Raw genomic sequence first — 25,955 nt, forward strand, 5'->3', positions numbered from 1 at the left:
GTGCCATTTCTTTTGGTGTAAACTACTAAACTAACTATAACAAAGTATTTCAGGTAATAATTTAAACTCATCGAGAATTCGGATTTGCCTGATTGATGAAACGTCAGAATAAATTCGTAGTATCACCCGAAACTCTTTGTGATAGTTTAGTTAAATTGTTTGCACCAGAAGAGCCTATCATGTTATCGAATAACTGTGATTAAAGATGTTTAAAACAAAGAAAAAACAAACTGCTCGGAATGTAAATTTTTCAACATGATTTATTAACCATTAAATTTAAAAGATATTATGTGGACCCCTTGTGACTGCCTCACGTATTCCAGTTTGAAAATCGCTGCCATACCTCCGAAATTTCTCAAAATTTAAGCAATTTTTTTTATCTGGCAACACTGATTCAATCCATGCATTTGCATTTGTTTCTTTATTTTTAACCGTAATTGGCAGTAGAGATAAATACCGAAGAACGAACCGGTGTGTTCTCTCACCACATCTGAACCGATTGAAAACGAGATTTGACCTTTTGGTGCTTGTTTGACACGTTGGGGCATGAGTGCCTCTTCTGCGTGTCAGTGTACCGGAGCCAACGGTCAGCTATATCATCTTTGGGTGTCCCATGGATTCCCCACAACGGAATATATCATCATGCTTCTTATGCTCTTACATGCGCAGGAATTTAATTTAAAAAAACAAAGCTTTTTTAACTATTTTATCTTGATAATGAGCTGCCATATTATGTATTTGTTCTGCAATATATAGGCTACTTAATATCGTTGCTGCGAACACTTTATTTCTGTATAAAATCTGTATATAGTCCTTGTTTTGATAGTTCGTTACGTAATTTCAATATGTGTGTGTAACTGTGTAGTCTGTATATTAGTTTGTTTTTGTGATGTTGGGTTCAGTCGTGTTCTCCTTGCTTTAAGAATTGGCGCTCCAGTTGTTCCAAGAACGAGGAGGCGACTGATTCTTAACTAATTCATCAACTTATTTTAAAGTATCAGGTTTGGTAGCCGTGCTTAACTATATTTATTGATGCATACCGCAATATTAGATCCATTCATGCACGTCTTAAACCATTAAGGTTTTGCCACCTTTTCCTTTTGTTAGTTTTGTTACTGTATTTCTTTTTCACAATATCATTTCTTTTGCATTCTGACAAATAAAAATAAATTGAATTGAATAACAGGCCTCCACAGGTTTAAAGCAGTCATCTGTAAAACAGCATTCAGAAACCAGTAGGCTATGGGCTTGTCTATAATTTGCACAGCCATCAAACATATTTGTTAGGAGTTAAAAGTCGAACTGGAGTGGACACGGAGCAGTCACTTCCACAACAAATCAATAAAAGGCAGCATATCATGTTTGTTTGTTTGTTTTTCATATCTTTATCCTGCATTGCGGGAAAGCGGACTTGAGCGCTATATGACACTAAACTTTGGATGAGGGGTCGAGACAACTACAAAAAAAATCTAGGATGTTAAACACAAAAAAACTTGAGCATAAACCGACACCAGTGATCAGTAACAGCAAGCTATTAAGACAAATTATCAACTCATACAAATTATTGTAACTAAGAAAAGTTTGTTGTACGCTGAGTCGTAGAACGAATAATTCTGGTCACTTAGCTTACCAATGAGAATTAAGTCCAGCCTCTCTTCTAGGTTTCCAAAACAAAACCTTTTGAAAAAAGCAAAAGAACTTCAAAGATTTTAAGATATTTTTTGTTCTCGCCCTCCTAGAAAATTTTGGGCACCTAAAATAACCTCAGGCCCTGATTCAAAAGTACCCCGGACCCCATGTCAACGCTAGCCTACTAATTGTAGCCTACAGTGGGCTACTTGTAAAATCACTGGCAGGGTAGCTATAAGTTACAATCTGAATCTAGTAATCAAAAACTCGTTAAAACTCTCACTCCACCAAACGTAGATTTTACAATAGATCTGTTTTATTGAAGCCAAACATAGCCTACTAATATGCTTACAAATACCCTAGTCGGCTAGTGTAAGCCTAGGTTATAGGCCTAATACAAGCAGCTTATTTCTATATGAACAAACAGTTATGCCCCAAGAAAATTCCACAGCGTTTGTGATGTTAACAAGGCACGATAATTGAGTAGGCTAGTTGTCAGATATCAAGCCAACAATCAGGTGTGGCGCAAATTTAAGGCAGTGATTTCCAAACACGTTTTATCGATGATTATTTTAAGCCTTTTGGTTTTGCCACCTATTTGAAAAGCTTGATGTCAAATTTATTAGTTTACTTTGTCGTTCTCTATATAAGATGTTGCATTGTTATAAAAATAAAATTTAATTTATAGTTTCGGGAGAGAGTTTGCTTTCTTGTACCAAAGACAGGCAAGACACAACAATACAACAGCGTTGAGCAATATAACAATTTATTTTACATATTTACAAATGGTTTTAACAGTCAAGCGTTTTCGGCTTAAGTCAAACGTTTTCGGCTTAAGTCAAACACCGAGACAATTATTCTGTACCATTGACCAAGGGATACTTTTAGACTCGGGTCGGGATAAATTTAAGGGCCCCAAACTTGAAAAAAACTTTTTTGATTGCATTTAGTAACGGGCCCAAATTATCCTCTCAACGGCCTGCGCCTATTTATCAGCTCTCTGTTTTCGATAGCCTATCACCAATGCAAACTCGGTGTTCTGTGTAGGTACCACCAACAGCATCGGTGTTTTGTGTAGGTACCACCAACAGCATCGGTGTTTTGTGTAGGTACCACCAACAGCATCGGTGTTTTGTGTAGGTACCACCAACAGCATCGGTGTTCTGTGTGGGTAGGCTACCACCAACAGCATCGGTGTTTTGTGTGGGTACCACCAACAACTCTACAGGAACGAAGGTGAAATCCAAAATTGCTCACCAAACACACATCCTCTCACGGGTTAAACCGGCGTACGGTACTTCGTGAGCGAGCTGGATATATGTTTTTTTTTTCTAATAAGACGTATCGTATCTCACTCCGGAAAACAGCTGACTCGATGACATTTATAGTCTTTTAATGTTTCCTGTCTTAAGTTTTTGTGGCATCAGGTCTTTCACGATGGTGGTAGCCTAATTACTATTCAAACAGAAGGAAAAAAAACTTTGCTGCTGCACTATACCTCTTTACTACGTTTCGTACGAGGTTAAAACCTTTAAATCGACTTTGTATTGTCACATTGGTGCACTCAATAAATGGTTTGTAAAACACGGTAAACAATGAAAGCACTAGAAAAACACTACAACCGCAGACAAACGTTTTATCGTATCATTTAGGCCTATGCAATACTGTAGACCTACAGCAAATATAAAAAGTAATAATGTAACCTAAAGGGGTTTCGTACATAGAGACCAAACATGAGAAATCATCAGGCGATGAGTAGGCTAACTCCTCATTCAATGAAGATCGATAAAGAACTTAGAAACTGAAGCAACCACTAAGAAGTTTAAGCAACTTAAGGAACGAAAACAACACCCCAAGAATCAAAACTTACAATCAAGGCCATTGGACCAAGCACAAACATACTTTCGTTGATCCACAAAAACAGATACATGAAGAATGAATAAAAGTACGTTAAGTGAAAATTAGTCATGCAAAAGTAATGATTAATTAAAGAAAATGCTGATGGTTAGATTAAAAATGAATGTAATCAAGCACACAAAGTAATAGAACCTGAAAATTACTTGACGGTTGCAAAAGTAAGCATTCTTGAAGCTACAGCAATTGGTTGTAATATGGTATTAAAATAGAAAATAACAAAACACAGAAAGCTCCAATGAAATACTGTACTTTTAAACAAGAGAAAAGGAGACACAAGACATTTTGTCGGAAGACAACAGACCGCGGCCGACCTGTCACAGAGATATCTCACAACAGGGTAAATCTCCCGCGAGAGAACTTGGCGCGAATTCTACTTTATCCATTCAGCATATTTTGCCTTTCATAGATACTTTTGTTTGCCAATTATTAATTCCTGTCACAGTTTAGGATTACGTTGTAGCTATATTCTAAAATAGACCAACAAATGACCAAGGTTCGACTCAAACAAGCAACGGACATGCTGTGAAGGAAGCGTCAATCAGATTAGTAAGGTCAAAAAAAGTCTAGCATGGAATATCTGATCAACGCAAAAATGAAGAGAAATATCTGCTTAACGACAGAATCTCCTGATCCCCCAAAAAAACACCATCATATGTTCCATTAGTTCCTTGCACCAAGTGGCACCAATCAACAGAATCTAAATAATACAAAAAAAACTAACCCAATAATTAGAGCTTTTGCTTGCTCTTTTGGGGAAATCTATCACTGAGATGTTCAAAATAATATTGATTAAGGGGAAGGATTTTGTAACATAGCACAATCGGTACAAAATTCAAAAAAGATTTATCAAACACTGTAACGTACTAACGCAACATGATCAAGTTTGATGATATATTATGCAAATATACAGTATATATACACTAGCACAAAACATCAAGTGCACAATATTGTAATTCAAACAATTCAATCGCTTAACACCAGCAAATGTACTATAAGCAACAATGCAGAACTTTTTGAGGTTTCAAATAATGCTAATTTTATGAAAAAAGCCACAAGCAAATTTTTAATTATGAAAAATGCCAAAAAAATTGCTATAAAATTCTGATACATGTGCTTGTAAGTGGTACCTCTAAATACCCATTGTCAGGCACTGTCATGGTTACCAGTTCCAATCGAACCAGTTTTAAAAATACACTTTGGGTTACGAATTGGGATTAGGGTGAAGATTATATTTCAACAACCGTTTAAAAGGTGTGTCAATTCCTGAAAATACCGACAATTTTCCAGGGTTGTCATATCCGCAAGTATTATTTCCCAGTCGTGGGAAGTTTTAACAGTTGCAGGAAATTGTGATACTATTGATTCCTTTGATATTCTGCAACACTGACAATGGGTATTTAGAGGTACCCTTTGTTAGTACTTCAAAAATGCTTACAAAAGAGACAGTTTTTTTTCTTAATGGACTAGCCTATGTAGTATATATATAATTCACACTAAAGTTGAAAGAACATTAACCGTTAGTATTCAAAAAGCAGAGAATATATTAAGCAGGGCTTCCCAAATGTCGAGTCTAGCCGAATAAACACGCAACAAGTTAAATTTCACAAATGCATTATTTACGAAGTATTTCCACAATCGCCAAAATGCAAAGCACAACCGCTTATAGTTCACATTCTATGTCATAAACTGGAAATTTATACAGTACAAAGATTCCCACATTGCAGTTCAACTAGTCTGACATGTTGTTTCATCAATAACCCTTATTTGCTACCGCATACAGTATATTAGTTCTGTTTTCAGTACAATTGTAGAGGTCAGCAACATCTTGTCAGAGAGATCAATCTTAGTTTCTCGTTGCAATGTTGACTAAATAAAAATATACATAGCCAGCCGCTAGGTGCAAATTAGCAAAGCAAATTAAACAGAAATTTACAATTAAAAGCAGACTGACTTTTATAAAGTAGGCAATTAGGTTTTGATTCCTTTTAGGCAGTTCACTTTCCAGTATGTCAATCAGCACCCCAGATACCGGTATACCTCAAAATAGGTCTCACATTCCTGGCGCCAAATTTGGTAACTTTTGAATTAATTTAATGCCTAAACTGCTATGCTTGGAAGATTCCCAGTGGATTAATCCATCCCTGGCCAATGCCTTATATTTTGATGGTTTTAGTCTATGATAACAATTCTTGCCAACATGTGGCTAAATACATGAAAGAGTGGTTGCAGTTTACTAAAAAAAAAACATTCATTGCAAAAGTTTCCATTAATTTCAAGCTATTATGGCAAACAAGCATGGGAATTGGGAAGCCCAGTGTAGCGGACGTCGAGTGGTCTGAACATCCAGGCGCTACACCCTGAGATAATGGGTCCACGTCTTTTAGGCGCTGACAGTTAGGCGCTGGTCTAATAGGCGCGCACACTGTGGCGTCTGGATATTTAGGTGCGGAGCACTGTGGCGCCCGTTCATTTAGGTGCTATTCCTAGTAAAGTCTGTAGATTGTATCAGCTTAGCAGGTAGGGGCGTAGGGCAATGCTTTTCACACAAAATATTATATTGAACAGGAAAATATATTGTTTTGTTAATGCGTGTGCGTTGTTGGTCATGGCTTCAGTGAGTGAAGTTGCTTAAACCGCCAACGCTTTTTCACACAAAATGTTATATTCAACAGAAAAAATATATGGGTGAAGCTGCTTAAACCGGGAATGATTTTCACACAAATTGTTATATTGAACAGAAAAATATGTTGTTTTTTTAATGCGCGTGTTCAGCATTTATTTCTTGTTAGTCCAGGTTTGAGTCGGCGAAAGCTTTATCAATAAATTATTCAAGTTTCCGAACATGTATGAGTTCACTTTTAGTTAGGTCAAATAATAACTACACTAAACATCAGTAAAAAATGTACCGTAGCCTGTATTCAACCGGGCGGTAGGCTTAAGTGAAGAGTAATTTAGTTTTCCGTCAAAACCCCGACTAGGTTTAATAACGAGCGAAGTCCCACCATTATGCTTGCAACTTGTAGCCAAGGTGTAGCCTATATGCCCTGTAGAAATGTATTCATGTGAACAGTAGTAGAGCGTCTTACGCGTTCTCGTCACATGGCCAATCCATCCCGAACAAAAGTAATTGCGAAAGATAACAGATGTAAAGTTCCATCTGGCTGCAACTTGTGTTCAGGATGCATTGCAAATGTCCTGTAGAAATGTGCTAATATCAAGAGTAGTAGAGCGTTTTTACGCACCTCAACTCCACACGATCTATCCGTCTCAAGTAGAAGTAATTATTAAAGGTAACAGATTGCACAAAGCTGCGCCTTTAAACCGGCAACTTCTACTCCAGAAGTACGTGTCCTGTGGAGATCAGGTGGTCTGCTGGTCTAATTGCCCTGCATATAAGCCGATGTTGGATCTGAGCACTTCATTTGCACCGAAAAGTTTGGTAAGTTGCCACATCATAAAGCAAAGATTGATATGGCAGCTTCGACTATTTCAACTTCACGTAATCGTGAAAAAAATGCTGCTGATGGCTTCATGTATACGTTGCAGTGTTTGATTGTGCATTTTTCGTATTTATTAATTGTTTAATAAAAATCTTCATCCTTCCACCTCGTGTAGCCTACCTTCTCAAACAAAAGAGCTTGCTGTGGCTTCTTTGCTGTAGCCTAGGCTACTTGCAAAGTCAGGCACTGCACACTAAAATTTTAACCACCCGCTTCAATATAGACTAAGGTATGATTTTTTTACTGATGTTTAGTGTAGTTATTATTTGACTTAACTCTTTCGCAACCACCGAGGTCAAGCCGTTTAATCTAAATAACCAGACATTTTTCACACAAATCTCTTGTATTTACGCCGTAAAAACATCTCATGTGATCGACGTAGACGCACAATCTTGACATCAAATGAAAGCATACATCTTCAGCTATCCGAAAATGCAAAGCTTTGCAATAAAATTTAAAACATTCAATGTACGACTAGCAACTTTCCATACAGTGTTTTTTCTAATTTCTAAAAAAAATAAAAATTGGCAGAAAAGTGTACTTCATTATAATCTTTACTACCCAAGCATGATAAAATAATTTGAAAATATATGTAGTTTAATCGAATACCAAAACAATTCTGCACATGAGAAAAATTTTACTTCGTTTCTGCGTGCAATGCTTTAGGAGGTACAGCAGAATGATTATGGAGAAAATTTGGAAAATTTTAAGCAAAAAGTTTACGTAATTTAGCCTACAGTCTTTTTGATCGAAAACATTTTGTGTGAAACGCATTGCCGGTTTAAGCAGCTTCACTTACGGAAGCCATGATACAATTTTCTGGCAAGCTGCCATGCTGATACAATCTACATACTTTACTAGGAATAGCACCTAAATGACCGGGCGCCACAGTGCTCCGCACCTAAATATCCAGACGCCACAGTGTGCGCGCCTATTAGACCAGCGCCTAACTGTCAGCGCCTAAAAGACTTGCTCCCGAGATAATTACCAACTGTACATCTTCATAAAAAAATTGTTATAGTGCAAGCTAAACTGTAGTGTTTTTTATGCAATGAATGCTTGAATACATGCATTGGCAAAATTATGAACTGACTAACTTGCTACATGCAGGCATACATGTTACTTGACCAACAGTGTCTTTAGTTGCAGCAGCAGCAACAAGAGCTGCTCCTTTTCCACTTCCATCAAAAGACATTTGAAATTTCACTGTTACACCGCTGCCTGCACAAAGCTCATTTGTTTTCTGTTTTAACAGTAGACTAAAAGTAGGATGACGTTTGTACACAGTTCCATCAATACCAACAACAATCTCCATGGTTTCTTTATTGGGGTTATTTTCTTTGATTTTCAGAGCAATAGCAGCAACTCCAGCTGCACAAAGATGTGCTGCTCTTGTTGATATCATGGAACATACTCTCCTCACAACAGCACAGTCTTTTTCATCAGCAACAATTCCAATAGTACCTAAAATATTTTTCACGACTAGATCAGGATCCATGTTGTTGATTTGTGCTTTTTTCTCAATTTCAGATACGAAAGCTGTATGAAAGGAATCTGGAGTGAACAATGCATCAGAGCCTCTCCCGTGAAATAGTCCACCTTCTAACGTGAGCTTGCATAGTACTAATCGTACTATTTCTCCCATGTACTTCCCACTGATCATTTTCTCATAAAGGTTGTGTACTTTGTTATTTGATTCGGAATCAACAACTTTGTCAAATTCATTTCTAAACTCACTTAAAACACCATTGTCACCGAAGCCTCCCCACTCCATATTTATGCACATTTGATCTTTGGATACATCTTTAGTTTTCCTTTGTGAAAAATTGGAGTCGACTTTATCATCTTTAATATCAGAAATGTTAGAAATTTTTTCCATGTAGCATGCATTGGTACCTGTGCCAACAATCAATCCAATTAAGCAATCAGGCTCATCATGTGCACAAGACATTAAAGTACCAACTGTATCATTCACTATTGCCACTATTTCACAATTTAAATCACCTCGTTTCTTGATTGCTTTGTGAAGCAAACCAACAACATCTTTGCCAACTACTCCAGGCACATCAAAGCCTTTTGTCCAGCTGACCAAGATGCCTTTTTTTAAACTTTCTTTTTTTAATCCAAAGGAAAAAGTAAACCCAATAGGCAAGTGCATATCGGACAAACCATTCTCTTGGCAAAATGCAGCAAGACACTTTGCAATGTGATCAAAAAAGCTTTCAGCATCTCCAACCTTGATGTCATCAGGAATAGTAAAAATTTCATTCAAAATCTCAATTTTTGATTGGTGCTCATCATCTTCATCGTCTTTGATATGAATTAGCAAAACTCTAAAATTAGTGCCACCAAGATCCAAAGCAATGTAGTGACCTCTTTCAGATCCACTTGGCAATGCACAAACATATGATAAAAGCATTTTTAGTGAGGAACCAGATTCATGATTTGTTAAACCTTTCTTCATTTCAGATCGCATCAATTTGATTATTGTCTTCAGCTGATCATCATCAAGTTTAAATTTATCTTTAATAGAGTTCACTTTATTGTCAAGCATTTCTCTATTTGCATTATTCAATGCCATGATAATATTTATAGGCTACAATAACAAAAAAATAACAGTGACAGTCAAATCAACGCATTTATTTTGACATAGCCTACTTAAAAAGAAGCTTCAAGATTTGTTTGTTTTTCATATCTTTATCCTGCATTGCAGGAAAGCGGACTTGAGCGCTATGCATCTGTGTACGCCTTCCGACGTACACCTGACCCACGCTGCAGCCGACGGCAATGTCTGTTACCGGTTGTCTACTCTACTTATGACTTAAATTTGGTACTACCCATTACTGAGGAGCAATGCATTCTGCGCTGAGGAGCAATGCATTCTGCGCTGAGGCGCTGAGGAGCAATGCATTCTGCGTTGGATACAGCGCTATATAAAAACTAACATTATTATTATTATTATTACTTGAAATTGATCACTGGGTAGAGGCAATTATCGTAAAGTTTCTTGCCCAGAGAAACAACAGCAAGTGCATGTGGCTGAAGTCGAACATGCAGGCTCTCAACTGCGAGCCCAACACGCTAACCACTCGGCCACTGCTGCCGAAGATCAAGCGGCGCTGGCTCTACTCTCAGGGCGTACACTTGAGCAACGCATTGTAAGTATTGCTCTCTATTTAGCCAGTCGTCAGACCACTCAACAAGTGCTTCAACTCAGCAATTGCATTTCAGCTATTGCTAAGTCAGCAAATGAGATTTGCATGCTCACGGCGAACTTGCTTTGTCATCGCTTGCCAAACTGAATTTGCTGACTTGTGACATGCCAAGCTATGGTTTGCTCAGTTAATACCTTCTCAGTTTCATCATTTACCAACTTCAACCACTTGGTGAAAGGTTGCTAGCTCAGATCACAACTGCTGACTTGTAGTAGACTCCCATACAGTGGCACCTAATGGATAGAATACCATAATTCCCGGTAACAACACTTCAACAATCGGCAAACTTCACCAACAAGCTCGGTAACCGGCTATGCATCTGTAAAAGCTTCTACAAGTATACGAAACTACCAAGAATAACCTATCAAGGCTTTGTCAGTCCGAGGATAAAGATTCATCACCAATCAACTTAATCCTGAAACTTTCAAGAACAGATCCACAAACTAGAATTACAAGCGAATGAAAGAACAATCAAAGCTCAAAAGTTTTGTTTACAAGATAACACAGAGTTTCCAGATTATATTAAAACAATTTTAAATGGTTTCTTTTTGATTGCATTAGAGAGAGAGAGAGAGAGAGAAACCTTTTATTTTGTCTGTTGCGAGAAAAGTATACGGTACAAAATATAGACAATGCAAATAAAATAGCACCATAACTAGAATCTACAACAGACAGGAAGCAGCGAAAGACTATATTAGTCATCGAGTCAGCTGCTTCCCGTGTTTTTAATGTGACAAATGTCAAACATCATTACTTTATCAGTTATTTCAACTAAGCCTTGTATGCGGTAATTCTTAACGCGTAACATGGACATCCTGTAAAATTTTTTGATGGTACAACCGCGCCGTATAGGCACTGCGCAAATGCAATTTTAGAATATAGGAAATAAATAAAAGAATATATGAAGGAATATAACAAAAGTTAAAATGTATTTTGCATTGGCAACGCTTTAATTGTGTGAAGAAGTAGCCAAGCGTGAAATGACAATCATCTGGTTGTAGTCGCTCTAGCAAATTAAAAATCTTGCTCGCATTTATCTTCACATTCTATATTGGCAGTGGCTATTTGACCGGCGCCGGTCTTTGAATCTGAAACACTATTTGACCGTCATTACGTCACTATACAGTCACTTTTTTTTCTTTTTCTCTTTCAAAGCAAAAGACGAGTATCGCGTAGATAAGTTCTAAATCCGACCATTTGTATTCAACTTGTTACGTGGCGCATGCGATACGTCGCCGGCTCCTAGTCTATAGGGACTGAGTTCGATACTACGCGGAAACGCCCCTTTTTTTATTTATTTTTTTTTTAAATAAATTTTGACCCGAAGTGCATTTTTGCAGTCAATTTTTAATTTGAGTTTTCTACAACCCAATTTTTTATGTCTTTTCAAACGTGAGTAATGAAGTTAGAGTTTTTTAATTTGCTGAAATTTGAGAATTTCTCTGGGTAATTTTCCGTTTGTGGCCGTGCTAACTATAGTACTACATAATTTTTCATTCAGGCACGTTTCAGACGTTTTAAACAAAAATGCACTTCGGGTCAAAGTTTAGTTAAAAAAAAAATAAATAAAAAAAAAAGGGACGCTTCCGGGTAGTAACGAACTCAGTCCCTCTAGAATAGGAGGCGGCGACGTATCGCACGCGCCACGTAACGAGTAGAAGAACATGGTCGGATTTAGAACTTATATACGCGTTTCTCGTTCTTTGATTTGAAAGAGAAAAAGAAAAAAAGTGACTGTATAGTGACGTAATGACGGTCAAATAGTGTTTCAGATTCAAAGACCGGCGCCGGTCAAATAGCCACTGCCTTCTATATTACAAGAAGCAGTGGTGCCACTCCTAGTGTTTTCCTCTAGATCTAGTGTTTCTCTAAGTTTTATGACAAAGTGTATATATATACTATATAGTGTTAACCTGGCTAGTTGGGTTCGACTATATTTTACTGTTAATTTTTATCATGGGGTCTGAATCTAATGGAAAGTCAATGGAAGAACTGATGGGGTTTGGAGGGTTTGGTAAAAAGGCACGAACATTCGATCTTCAAGCAATATTTGAAGAAACCCGACGCAATGCTCAAGAAAGAAGCAAGCAAAAAATTGAAAAAAGTGAGCTAATAAATGTAGTTTTTATGTAGCCTATACATTTTATAATAGTAATCATGTTTTAGTTTGTGTCCATTGCTACAACATGCAGTAGCCTACATCGTGATCGCAGATGCAATACAACAACAAGCAGTAAAGGGATATATTAGTCTTCGAGTCAGCTACTCCCTTATTTTGGTAAGTGTATTTGTCGAGACACAGCCGCAGGGCATCTTTAAATTGCGCAAACCCGGCAAACTACGCTAACCTTGCAAGGTTAGGCTTGTACAGTTGATAATGGTAATTAGTAGGGCAAGTTTTTGTTGCACTAAAAACATGAGAAAGTTGCACTTAATTTTAACAAAAGTTGCAGTAAAAAGTTGCATTTATTTATTTACCTTTTTACCATTCATTTACTTCGAAAGACTAGACACAACCTGTTTCCGTTTATGCGGGCTTGGCCAAAAGCCAAGTCATACTTCCACTTCTAATTTAGTTCGGGCGCTGTCGTGCTTGGCTGAGGTTGTTGAACTTCTAGCTTGCAAGCAAACTGTTGCGTCATAGATAACATTGAGATGCAGCTAATCCATCACATAGCTTTTGTTGTGCAAATCAAAGAGACTAGAACCATACTGTACTAGAAACAGTTTTATAGCATGTTTTTTAAATCACTCCTTTACATTTTGCTCAATACTTGATAAAAGTTGCAGTAAAAAGTTGCATGAAAAATAGAAAAAAGTTGCAAAAAGTTGCAATATAAAATTCCTACAAACAGCTTAAAACATCATACCACATAAATTCTGAGTATTTAGGAAGCTGCCGGAAGCTGTAAAAAAAAGTTGCAAAAGTTGCAAAAACTTGCCCTAGACTAATTAGGCTATGACCCTGATGAAGGTTTGCTACCAATCAATAAAAGTAGAACGCTACCGCAACTCAGGTTAAAGTAACGGGGGCTATCGCTATTTTCGCTACGTTTGTCTTAAACTGACACAGGAAGCACTTGGTGATGTCAAACTGACCTTACAAATGAATGATATCATTCGTTTACACTGCCATTTCAATGTTGTTACAGAAAACACATTCTAGGTGAAATTATTGTTATGCAATATGCATGTTTGAAAAACACGAGCACTTGAAAATGTGAGTCGGCGAGTCCTGCTGGTTTGGCTTCAGCACACCTTTACCAACTGCAAAAAAAAACCTCCATCGCAGCACTGGAAGGAATGGGGTGTTGTATAAGAGGCATTATAAATCGGCATTAGGAAAGGTCAATGAGTTGCTTCTATATAAAAAAGGTCTCCAGAATTGACTTTTCTTTTTGTACCGACATTTAATGCGATAGCACCAACATACCAAAAAATTTATCCTTGGAGTCATGACTGGTGTTGGTGTCACTCTGGTCGATATCAATGACAATGTGACTTGACTTAGAAATGCTACTAACGCGTTTAGCAAGTTTGTATTTAAGTTTCAAAACAGATTGCAAGAATTGTTGAGATTATGCAGGGTGGAAGCTGACTTGGTATCGTAGTAAGGTCTTTTGCTTCTTTCCCTTTCATTTCAGTACGTTAAGTACCAGTGTATTATTGTGATATCTTGAAAAATTAAATAAACCAGTGGATGATTGATGGATGTGTTCCATAGAAATCTTCAGGTTTTATAAATCCTTGTGAAAATTTTATATTTGAAAGACTGTATCTGTGCAATAGCTTCATGCTATTTTATTAACTAAGACAGCAATACAAACTAAACTTACTTTATATATACTAAATTTGGCACTTGTTCACAGCATATAACCTAATTACATTATGAAGTACCGGAAACCGGTAGCTAGAAATGTTAATATTATAGTATGCAATGTACTATGCATGGCAGGGTATTACAATTGTACTGCAAAAGTTATATTTGCAAGCTAAACTGTAAAACATATGATGATTATAATATAAATTTAATATTTTCAGCATACACAGTTGACAAAGACTCAGCAGTTACTTCTGAACAAATATCAAGCAATTCCAATTCTGTTGAGTAAGTGTACTGCTTTTTGTAATGTTTTGCAATTGCTATGCTAAGATTTTTATCAAAGTTTCACTTCAGTAGGCTACATATTTTATGACGAAATAAACCAACCATGTAATATGTAATAACATATAAAATATAATATAACCAAACATATAATATATAAAAATAATATGTATTATATATTTTGCTTTAAAGATAGAAATATACTTTCAACCTATCCTTGAAATGCATAATAGCCAATATGTTTTCTGATTCAAAGTATCTCCAGCAGATTGTAATACTATTTGACACTGCACAGTTGTGGCATATTTTGGTTTTATGATATTATAAAGTTTCCATTGTATTGGGCAAAGATTCTTTTATATTTTATACTAAGAGTTGTTCTTCAGAAGGCATGAAGAGCTTAGGTGCAAAAAAGTGAAGATATTTTCAGTTACTGTTACTTATTTAGCAATGAACTCCTAGAAGATGTGAACTACAAGTTCCATGACCATTGACCAGTGTTGAGATATCTGCTGTTGCAGGGTTGTCCAAGTTAGCTTGCAACCTTACATCTATTTCGGTAACTGATTTTTTCAAACATGCATTGATGTGCTTGCAAAAGATACGAGACTCAAGTTCTCTACAAGATCACCTTTTTGTGCCATTTAATGTGAAGAGACCCCTGATGTTGCCCAATCATCTCATATGTTGGTTTGTGTTCGTTGTGTCAGATCTTCCTCAATAGAATAGGAAATGTTATTTTGCAAACCCTTTAAAAGATTGCTAAAGCAGGTGATACATTAAAACATTTCTGGTTTTGAAAACTTAAGAAATGAACTGGCCATTCTACTCTTGTTGGTGCCGAAGGCTTACCGTAGTACAATAAGAACCTTATCTTTTCATCCCCCGATGCTTAGATTCAAGTATGGGACCCACGTTTACCTTTTCATTGTTGAGCAAACAACATTGGTAGGTCAGCCTCAGTTTTTCTAATAAAAAATGCATTTTATTGTTATGTCAGTTTCAGCCTTCGAAATTAGCTTCCATCTACGACGGCAAAAACATTGCCGTCGCCAAACCAACAAACCTTGGATTGCGGTGGCAATTGCCGTATGCTTTAATCAAACGAAATTTTATGCGCTTCTTCTTCATTGTGTGTCACACAGCGGTAGCCCAGAGCATCAGGCAAGCTATTTTATGCGCTGACAATGCTCTTGTGAACTGTAAAAAGTTTGCAACCTTTAAATACTGGCTTAATTGTTACGCAAAAGTTATTCTTTCATCGAATGCTTATTTTTGACCGGTGTCTTTGCGAATATAAAAAGTGGTACAAAATTGGATAAATGGTTCTTCGGCAGTAAAGAAAAGTAATGCTTCCGATCATATGGCATCGCGCGTTCATGAACGGGCAGTTTTGCGTCTTCAAGTATTCCAGTGACGATGCGACAACCTCATCCTCCGATACAGCATCCGATGATTCCGATTCTGACTGGTTCTTTATCTAACAGACTTTGTTTTGCTCGCAGTATCCTAATTGTGCCGAAATTATGTTAGTGTACTTCAGGGGCTCTATCCACTTTTAGAATTCCGGGGGATGATTTTTGGATAGTGGGCTAAAATCGTCTTAGTCATTCCAACCACTCCAAGTAGTGGGGGGTGATTACCCCTCTCACCCCCCCTTGGATAGAGCCCATGTGTATACGTAAATCGAGGCAATCTTCTCGCAGGGAGCTATTAATTTGTTACCGGTACCTCATTGAGCAATTAACGTTATTTCATGATAATTCAACGTCGCTAGATGTCGAATTAATGTAAAACAACCGTAAATTTCTTATTGGGAATTGTTGTTACGCGATATAACCCGCCGGAAAAATTAAATCGATTTGTGCTGACTCGAACGTTGAATCAACCCAAAATTAACTTACTTTCCCCCCCCCAATGAGTTATAATGTGAATCACCGTAACAGCGTGCGTATCGCGTTGATCGCTACTTTTGGTATTATTACATCACAACAAATCAAACAGTGCGGTCGTGATAGACTATTCGATTATTTCTTTCTCTTCTCGTTTTACATGTTTTGGTACGGTACAATTTTTTCGTAATAAACGTTCACAGCAATTTCTGAGGCAATTTCAACTTTTGCCGTTTGGCCTCGTCAACGTTTTTGCGAAGCAAAAATATGCTAATTTTGAAGACTGTGTGAGTGTTCACAGCAAGTAAAATAGTCCGAGGTGAGGTCTTGGTGCGATGTTTCTGCTGATTAAACTCCCGTTGCGAGTAAATCAAACAGGAAGAAATTTTGAACAATTTTTGTATGAATTAAATGCTCATTTGCGACGGCATTTTTATTGCCGTAGCAGAATGGCCATTATGACATTTGCGGCAGCATTTACCACGGCAATTGCCGTGTGCCGCCGCTAATTTCGAGGACTGCAGTTTCAGTATTCAATGTCTAGTCATACAAGGAAACTTGAAGCTTTTGTCATGAGAAGCTGGGTTTTTTTCGGTCATTTATCGGTCATTGACCGATTTTTTAGCAAAATGTTCGAAAAACAATATAGTCAATTCGGTCAAAATGTCCGAAAAAATATATAGTCAATTGACTATATATGACCAAAAATGACCGAAATACATAAGATTGACCAAATATTTTCAAGTCATTTCGGACAAAGAACCGAAAAGTCTCAGCGAAAAAAAAAAACAGATGAGAAGGCATGTGTTTTTAGGTGTTGTCATAGGGTGTGTAATGTGTATCACAAAACGTTTAAGAATTTCTGTTGTAGACCTTCACAAAATCGCTTGTCATACTCACATAGGTTTTTTTTGCTTTCAGTTTGGCTTCACAAAGCATATTCGTTAATTAACTTTACATCTAAAAACCAATACTTACTCGTATATTTGTACAAGAAAACATCAATTTGTTGAAGTCAGCAAAACTTCTATCATCCTTATTTACGATCATAATGGTTGAAACTTTTTTGTAGTGATGACGACGACGATGATGATGATCCATTTATTGGGCCTCCAATGCCTCCCGCTCCATCAGTACAAGAAGAAGCTGAAATTGAGAAGAATGCAGATGTGGAAAGTGATGATGAAGAGCAAGTGGTATCTCAACTCACTAAGAGTTCACTACTTGTACCATTTTCAACGACTGAAACAAACTAATGTTCTTGTTAGGTTTTTTTTAATGATTAAAAACTCATTATTTGTAGAATCAGATAAAAAAGTTTTGTTGTTGTCATATTCAGACTTATGCTTGGTGGTTTGATTATGTGGACAAGAAGGCAAGGAAGCCAATATTCATGTCCACCTTCAGGCATGCATTTAAGTGTGCTGCCAAAGACACAATCGCATCCTCTTAAGCATCATGCCAGGGCTCTCATCACTCGACTATGCAGCTGGCAATATATCAATTTTATGGTGTCCGACAAATTGTTCGTAAGCAATTGTTCATAAAACAATTGTTCGTAAAATTAATTCTTCGTAAAACAATTCTTCCTAAAGCATTTTTTCGTGCATGCAGTTAAAATTTGATGTATACGAAGAAATGCTTTACGAAGAATTGTTTTACGGATTTCATTTTACGAAAAACAGTTTACGAACAATTGTTTTACGAACAATTGCTTACGAACAATTGCTTTACGAACAATCACCAAGTTCGGTTAAAATAATTAGCTGAAACTTCTTAACAATACGCCCAGTGAGATAATTATTTTGTTCAGTCTTATTGAAGCCTAGAGTTTCATTTTGAACATGTCAAATTTTAATTTTCCATTTTTCTCACTCGGTTACTCTTGTAGGAAAGTACATTGATCCCTGCTACCCACGAAATCAGTTTGAATCATGGAATGAAACCAGTGTCTGCTCTTGCTCTTGATCCATCTGGAGCTAGACTCATCAGTGGAAGTTACGATTTTGAGATGAGGTTTTGGGACTTTGCTGGCATGGACAATTCTCTACAGTCCTTTCGTCATTTGACTCCGTGTGAATGGTAGACATGCATTCTGTTGTTTAATTGTTTTTAAACTTTACATAATACGGTATTTATTGAGTAAATGTTTTGCAAAAAATATGCATGGTGAGAAAAATTAGAGGAACAAGTGATTTTGTACAAATAGTGGTACTGGACCAGTATTCTTAACCGACAAAAGTTTTAAACATCTATTGTTGATGATCGCTGTTGCAAGGTGCTTTGTGTATGCTTATGGAAATGGTGCGTGGAACACCAGTGAAGCGATTTTTATGCTACTTCTTTTACTTTTGCCTGGATACACATTGCAACTGTGTCAAGGAAATTAATTAGGTTACATTATTTGTTTTGTATTCAGTCATCATATGATGAACATCCAGTACAGCGCAACTGGAGAAAATGTACTGGTTGTCTCTGCAAACGCTCAAGCTAAAATCTTTGACCGAGATGGACACGAAGTGTTGGAGTGCATTAAAGGAGACCAATATTTGAATGATATGTATAACACCGCTGTATGTCATTACTTGTTGTATTCATGTATTGTGTTACTTGTTTTACACGTATCATGCATGCATGGATCCTTTGAAAATAGACCGTTGCGGTTCAGACTGCTCTTTTCAAGAGACTAAGCGTTATTAAAATGTTCACAAGCGCCATCACTTCAACTACAGCATATAATATAGGATATGAGCAGAAACGTCACGTTGTCGGTCAAGTTATTTAATGTAAACACTTCCGATTGCTAACATCGCCGCTCTCATACGAATTTTACTTAGCCGTGTTAGCATTTGTTCAGTTTAAAGCTCGTGAAAAACGTACCCTGGTTCATTAGCTGGAAAGTGGGAATTGTGCTATCTTTTTCTTGCACCAAAGTAATATTGGATTTCATGATAAATTTCGTTCGTTTTCAGGGCCACACTGCAGCACTTAATGGAGGTTGTTGGCATCCTAAAGTAAAAGGCGAATTCATGACTTGCTCCAATGATGGCACGGTCCGTACATGGGATACCGCCAGTGAAGGAAAGAAGTCAAAGGTTACTAACGGCATCACTCAAACTGTTATTTTGAAATTATTCGTGATTTCGAATCACCGCCATGCATTTTTTTTTTCACTACATCGTTGTTGTTGTGGTCTACGCCTTAGACCGAGGCGACATTGATCACAATAATTTTCTAGCCCGGTTAACGGTTGAGTCTTGTTTAATTTGAAGATTATTCGGAAATGCAAAGACAAGTCCGGGCGACGAACCCAACCAACAGCTTGTTGCTACAGCAGAGATGGAAAGTTATTGGCTACTGCGTGTAATGACGGGTCGCTTATGCTCTGGGCTGAGAAAATGAAGGTTTGGTTCATGCAGCAGTATATTTTTGCGTTTCTATTAGCAGAATGAATGAATAATGACTCAACAATAAATGTTATTAATCAAACAAAAAGTGCTCAATGCCAAGCAAAAAAACAAGCAGAGCGAACGTCGAATTCAGTTACTACTCACCAAAACCTTAACAGTCTGTTTCACATTCTACTTGTATAAGTATCTTCTGATGATCCTAATAATGTGAAACAGGCTGTTAAGACTTTTAGTGAGTGGTAACTGAGTTTGATGGGTTAATGATTCCTATGGGTCACATGTTAAATGTCTGTGTCCTATAATTATGTTTCAGCACTTTGTGAAGTTTTCATTTTTTCCCCAAGCGATTCACCTGTTTACATGACTTACTGCTGATATTTTGTAATAAGTTTTCTACAAATATCCTTATGGAGTTTTTCTCTTGTGCTTATTTAGATATTAACTACCTTTGTGTCCAAGCATTGTTGATATAATTATGCCAGCAAAATGATACTATATGTCATCTTATCCATTCGTTTTGGGTGGCTCAATGAATAGGATTTTCACCTCCGATTCGAGTAGATATGCGATCTATACCCTGTCCACTGTCCAGTCACACCAAAGACCTGTAAAAATTACACTAAATATTGTTTCTCACGTTTCCCACAACAGTCAACATTGAGTGGAAATATTTAGGATGTCATTATTATCGGTGTATTCAGTTGCACCGTAAACCGCTGTGAGCAACTCGTATCTGTGATGGGTACTGCGCGATATGAAAACATATTTTCATCATTACCATGTTGCCAGGTTCATACAACCCATCTCTTGCGAGGAGCGCATACTTCTGGTTCGCATACTTCCTCCATCGCTTTCTCGCATGACAACACGCAGCTGTGTACCAGAGGAGGCGACGATACAGTCAAACTGTGGGATCTTAGACAATTCAAACATCCCGTCGCCACCGCTTCTGACCTCGAAAATTTTTATCCCGTGTGAGTACTTTTAACGTCATGTTTGCATTGATTTCCAGTCGTCTGGTTTTGCACCGATATTTCCAGCTAGTGCGGTGTTGGCTAGTTTTACTTAAAATCGTTTTTCATCTATCACAGTATTCTGCATCTCTTCTTTCCAACCCTACGCTGAACGAACGTATATCTCTCTCCCCCCTCTCTCTCTCTCTCTCTCTCTCTCACCACAGGACTTTAATTCAATCTCAACCTTCACCCAATTCTTCATACAGTATCTTTTTGCAACGCATTCCTGCACCTTACCATCTCAATCAATATCCTCTCCAGCGCATTCAAAACATCATCAACATTCACAAAGCTCCCTCGGTTCTGCAGTTGGTATTTTCATCTTAACGATATGTGATATCGCGCACTCTTCTTACATTCATCATCATAATCCATCGTCGGTTTGTTCCCCACTAGTGGGGGTGGCCGATTGTTTCCGCGCAGCAATTGTTTTTATCCCTCTTCTCCATTTCACCCTGTCCCTTGCATCTTCCTCCTTCAGTCCGACTTTTTTAAATTCATCCTTCACTTGTTGTTTCCACGTTCTTCTTGGACGACCGCGTTTCCTCTTCCCATCCACCTTTAGATCTAGTGCCTTTCTAAGAAAACTTCCTTCCTCCCTCCTTATCACATGTCCATACCATCTTACTCCATTTGCCCTTGCCATTTGGTCTATGGTCTCTCTCATCTCTAGCATATCCAACAATTCTTCAGTCCTTTTTTCCCTTCTCGTTTTCACCCCACACATTGCTCTCACCATTGACCTTTCCGTTCTTCTCAGGATTGCCAGTCCACTCTTTCTCAATACCCATGTCTCGCTACCATATAGCATTGCAGGCCGCACACAGCTCCGATATACTTTTCCTTTCATCCTTAGTGAAAATTTTCTGCCATACAACATTTCCCTACATTCCCTAAACTTTGCCCAGCCCAATCTTGCCCTTGTTGTCACCGCTGCTTCACATCCACCACTTCCATCTATCCGATCACCCAGATAACAGAAGTCTCTTTTTTGTAATTAAAAAATAAAGATCCCAAAATTTGTCGTAGATACTAAACTCATGTTCAGCAAACGTTTTCAAAACTATACTGTCTTCATCAGTGCTTGAAAAATTTTTTATAAATTTTGAGCTCTTTATTTTTTTATGTATTAGTTTAATCAGACATTCCATCCATTTTGATCCTCTGTTTTTGTTTTTTAAATCTCAACGTTTGTTGCAGTCAGAGCCATGGTAGAGGTATCACTAACACGTACCGCATACCTTACTCTTTTTATGTTCAGCTACATTTTCTCTTTGATTCTCAATGACATCTCAAACATCTTTCTGTTGATAGCCAAATTTTACGACGATGTTTTAACTTGTTATGAATTGTACATTTTGTATGGTGAAAGTAACGCTAGTTTCTTTTTCAAAGAACTTGTAATCTGCACGATGGATTGTGTTGATTCTTCATGCTGCCAATGAACTAATTATTTCAAAATATTTTTTCTTTTATCCAGAACCGACTGTGTTTTCAGTCCTAACGATAAACTGCTGATGACTGGAATATCAGTGCGAAAAGACAGCGGCCCAGGAAAGTTGGTTTTCCTTGACAGAAATGATCTAGAAGTTGTCAGTGAAATGAATGTGGCAGAATCCGTAAGTTTTAATTTCTTTAATATAACAAGAGTTTTATTTGTTCGACTGTTTAATTGTTGTGCACGGCTAGCATTCAAAATGTGAGGTTACCTACAGCGTTGCAAAATCGCATTCAGCATAGTGCTAACTTCTTGTGTTGTCATTAGTTTTGTTTTTTCTGTGTGTCTGATTCGTAACACCAACAAATAAGTTCAACCAGACGTTGTAAAGAAACATTTGAAAGCATGTTTATTTTTTAACATACAAAGTATAAACACTGTAGCTACTCTTATGCTGTATGTACGTCACTATGATATACTATGATATACCATCATTTGCTCGTTTTTTTTCTCTCTTCATTATGCTTCAATCGTATTCCTTGTAATTTATTTTGTTTGTTTTTCTTTTCCTATAGAGCGTTGTCCGATGTTTATGGCACCCCAAGTTGAACCAGATCATGGTCGGTACTGGCGATGGCAACATCAAGGTATTGTACCACCCCGACCGGAGCTTCAGAGGTGCCAAGCTGTGCGTTGTCAAGAAGCGTAAGAAGATAAACCAAGCGGAGGTCTTCATACGCCACAAGATTATAACTCGTAAGTTGGCGCTAGTGATTTATATATTTTGTTTGACCTAGCTTAACTCTGACGTTTGGTGTACTGTTTCTGGTTGTTCGTGTCAGAGCAAATGCAATCTTCATCTTGCAGACAATATACTAGTTGAGGGTGTGATGCAGCAATTCTCTAACTAATATTTGTAAACTGTTGTTTTTCTAAACATTGTTCTTTTTAAATCGCATTCAGCCGTGCTTCCATCACTTCACATACTGCAGACAAATTTCATTTTGCAACCCCTCTGTTCAATCCTTTAAAGTATCCTCACCTTGCTGCCTGATCCACAAGTATGCGCGTTAAAGCGGAATCAATTCGCTAATGGTTTGAGTTCTCACTCAGTTATCTCAACCAGATGACCTCGAGAAAGATCCCAATTGTCCCCTGTGTTCAAAATAACTTTTAAATCGTTTTGCTAAGTTTATGCTTACTTTTGGATTTTTCTATTTTTCAGCTTATTCTCTTCCATTGTACCGAGACGATCGTGAGAAGAGCACAAAGAAGCAAGAGGAGAAAGATCGCAAGAATCCGGTCAAATCCCATCTTCCTCAACCTCCACTCACCACAAGAGGAGGTAACTTTAACTCGGTCGTCAAAATTTTTTCTTTCAGAAAATACGCATTTATCCCTTGACGTTTTTACAAAATGTAGATTTAACTGTTGCACTGCTGTGGTAGTTTTGCTTGTTTCAACGGTTGTGGAGAAATGATGCAACGTATTTGCAAACTAGCTGTTATGCCACACCATTGCGAATTATTTTTTTGATTTTGCATTCAATCCAAACTCTAAAATGGATGTGACCAAAATAAACATCGATTCAAAAGACAGCACACATTCACCTCACGCGTCGCTATTTCTACTTTGAACTTTCAGGGGCCGGTGGCCGCTTGAAAGCACATGGCAGCACGCTCGCCTCTTTCATAATGAAAACCATTGCCAAGGATACCACAGACGACACGAACCCAAGAGACGCTATCCTACGTCATGCAAAGGATGCCGTGGCCAACCCGAAATGGGTTTCACATGCTTATGCCAAGTGAGTAGTTCTTTGTACTTACAATTTTTTTAGTATCTTATCTAGCCAAAATAAGAGAACTGCCTTAGTTTTTATCAAGATTTACAAGCAAGGTGTAAAAACGTTTTTCAACACCTGGATAAATTTATATATGTGTGCATCAGCCGAGATAAATTTGTGATGTGCTGACAGTAATGCTGTAACTTTTGCAAGGTTGTGTATGTAGTACTCTGATCTGCTCTCGAGTTGGTGATGTGTTCCAATAAAAACGTCAAAAACGATTTGATGTAAATTGCACAAAACGCAAACAAAGTTGTTACCGATAAAAATACGTTTCTGTGTAAGTTTGTCAAACCGGTAATGCGCTCGAAAAGGCATTCAAAGAACTGAGACAATTTAAGTCAAATCAATATTTTTCCTATCTTGTGTTGGCGAAAAACACAGCGTTTTACTTCCTGGACAAATGCGGGTTGCTAAACACAAGTGAATGACTTCGTGTTTGCCAGCGCGCTCACAATACGATGATGCACCTTTTGACAAACTAGCACGACTTTTCTGTGAGGAAAACAACCACTTCTTGTTGTTACATGGATTACAGCCATGTTTAACGTTTGACTAGTTATAATAGTACTGCTTACTGCCCCACCTATTTCGCTGATTCATGTGCAAACTTGCGCTTGCAAACGAAACCGCTAATCGAAGATCAAAAGGTTAAGTCTTTCATCACTGTCTAACTAGTTACGGTTTACATGTTATTGAGGCTCGCTACAGCAGAACTGTTGTTGAAAGATCGATCAAAATGTTTTCAACCGAAGCCAGTAGTTTCATACGTCCTCTGGAGGGCAGTAGTTACCCATTAGTACCCGTTACTCATTACGAGCAAAGCATGGTGACGTTTTTACGCAATGCATTGATCGTCCTTGTCTTGTGCAGGACTCAGCCTGACACAATCTTTCAAGAGAATGAAGAAGAGTCAGAAGACGAAGACAGCCACGTGATCGTCGGAGGAAACAAGAAGACAGATGCGAACGAGCCGGATTCCAAGAGAGCGAAATTTACCTGAGAGTTGGAATTTCTTTAAAGTTTTGGCTTAGTAGATTCTGCAGATATCAGTTAGTTTACGATCTCAAGAATGTAAACTTTCATGGGCGGATGAATATGACAATGCATGATTGACGCCAAGGTGAAGGAAAAAGTCCTATGGAAAATTTTCAGCAGACAGTTCTTTTAATGCAAGATCAGCTTGTATTATCTCAAGCAGCAAAATCCGTCATTTTTACATTGATTTAACGTCTGTAGACGTCACAGACGTTGAATCGATGTAGATATGACGAATTTTGCTGTCTGTGATAAAACAGAGTTTAACGTTTTTTGCAGTATTGCTACAAGTAGATTATTCAGCTGCATTTCTGGAAATCATTTTATCACCTTGTGTTTGGTCGGTTAAGTTTTATCACATCGCATTAAACTTATGACGTGTTTGTTATTCAAACCCCACCTGCGACGGTCACCGGCGGAAATTCGGCAATCACCTTGCGATAAATCATCAGTCGGTCAGCAAATTGTTGTAAAAAAGACTTGATCTGCTGGTTTGGCATCAGATTGCGCGATTGCCTCCGTGTGTTCACTTTCAAGCCATTGTTGCTTGTTTCCGCAATTTATTTCTTTCGAGTGAAGTCTGACGTTAAATAAACGTGATAATTGAAGCCATCTTGTATGCTTGAACCGCCTCGTTGAATTCACTTCCTCAAAGTCAAGTTAGAAGTGCCATTGAATAAACAGCATTTTCTCAACTTGTGTGCTTTGCTTGTATCTTTCAAAAGCAATTAAACTGCATCTCAAACACACTTCTCAAGGGTGTTAGGTTTCTGTTTATTCATCGTGGTTCATATGTCCTTCCGACCTAGACAGCAAATTAATCGTTTTTGTGCATTGATTCAATGCAAAAAACGGTTGATCTGCTGTCTAGGTCGATTTGCTGTTTACGTCTTTAGACGTTGAATCAATGCAAAAAAACGGTTGATTTGCTGTTTGAGGAGTAACTGGA

General features: G+C 37.6%; 1 protein-coding gene and 1 pseudogene across 1 annotated transcript; one reads left to right on the forward strand and one right to left on the reverse strand.

Annotated features, from left to right (window-relative positions):
* Positions 1–7,436: 7,436 nt before the first annotated feature.
* Positions 7,437–9,615, reverse strand: LOC145778794 (hexokinase-4 pseudogene; annotated as a pseudogene).
* Positions 9,616–12,171: 2,556 nt separating this feature from the next.
* Positions 12,172–25,701, forward strand: LOC145778032 (WD repeat-containing protein 70-like). Its single transcript, XM_082589421.1, has 13 exons — positions 12,172–12,365; positions 14,303–14,369; positions 17,331–17,454; positions 18,150–18,340; positions 18,678–18,831; positions 19,231–19,353; positions 19,531–19,662; positions 20,458–20,642; positions 22,165–22,303; positions 22,698–22,878; positions 23,348–23,467; positions 23,767–23,929; positions 24,842–25,701. Exons 1-13 carry the CDS (start codon positions 12,218–12,220, stop codon positions 24,969–24,971), a joined length of 1,857 nt encoding a protein of 618 aa, XP_082445547.1. The 5' UTR covers positions 12,172–12,217; the 3' UTR covers positions 24,972–25,701.
* The last annotated feature ends 254 nt before the right edge of the window (positions 25,702–25,955 follow it).

Source organism: Aplidium turbinatum, chromosome 10 (genome assembly GCF_918807975.1).
Source record: "Aplidium turbinatum chromosome 10, kaAplTurb1.1, whole genome shotgun sequence".
NCBI classification, from domain to species: Eukaryota; Metazoa; Chordata; class Ascidiacea; order Aplousobranchia; family Polyclinidae; genus Aplidium; species Aplidium turbinatum.

Coding starts and splice junctions, on each gene's coding strand:
- LOC145778032 (XM_082589421.1), top strand. CDS start 12,218: ATGGGGTCTGAATCTAATGGAAAGTCAATGGAAGAACTGATGGGGTTT. Junction 18,832..19,230: donor ATGATATGTATAACACCGCT/GTATGTCATTAC, acceptor GTTCGTTTTCAG/GGCCACACTGCAGCACTTAA. Junction 22,304..22,697: donor AAATGAATGTGGCAGAATCC/GTAAGTTTTAAT, acceptor CTTTTCCTATAG/AGCGTTGTCCGATGTTTATG.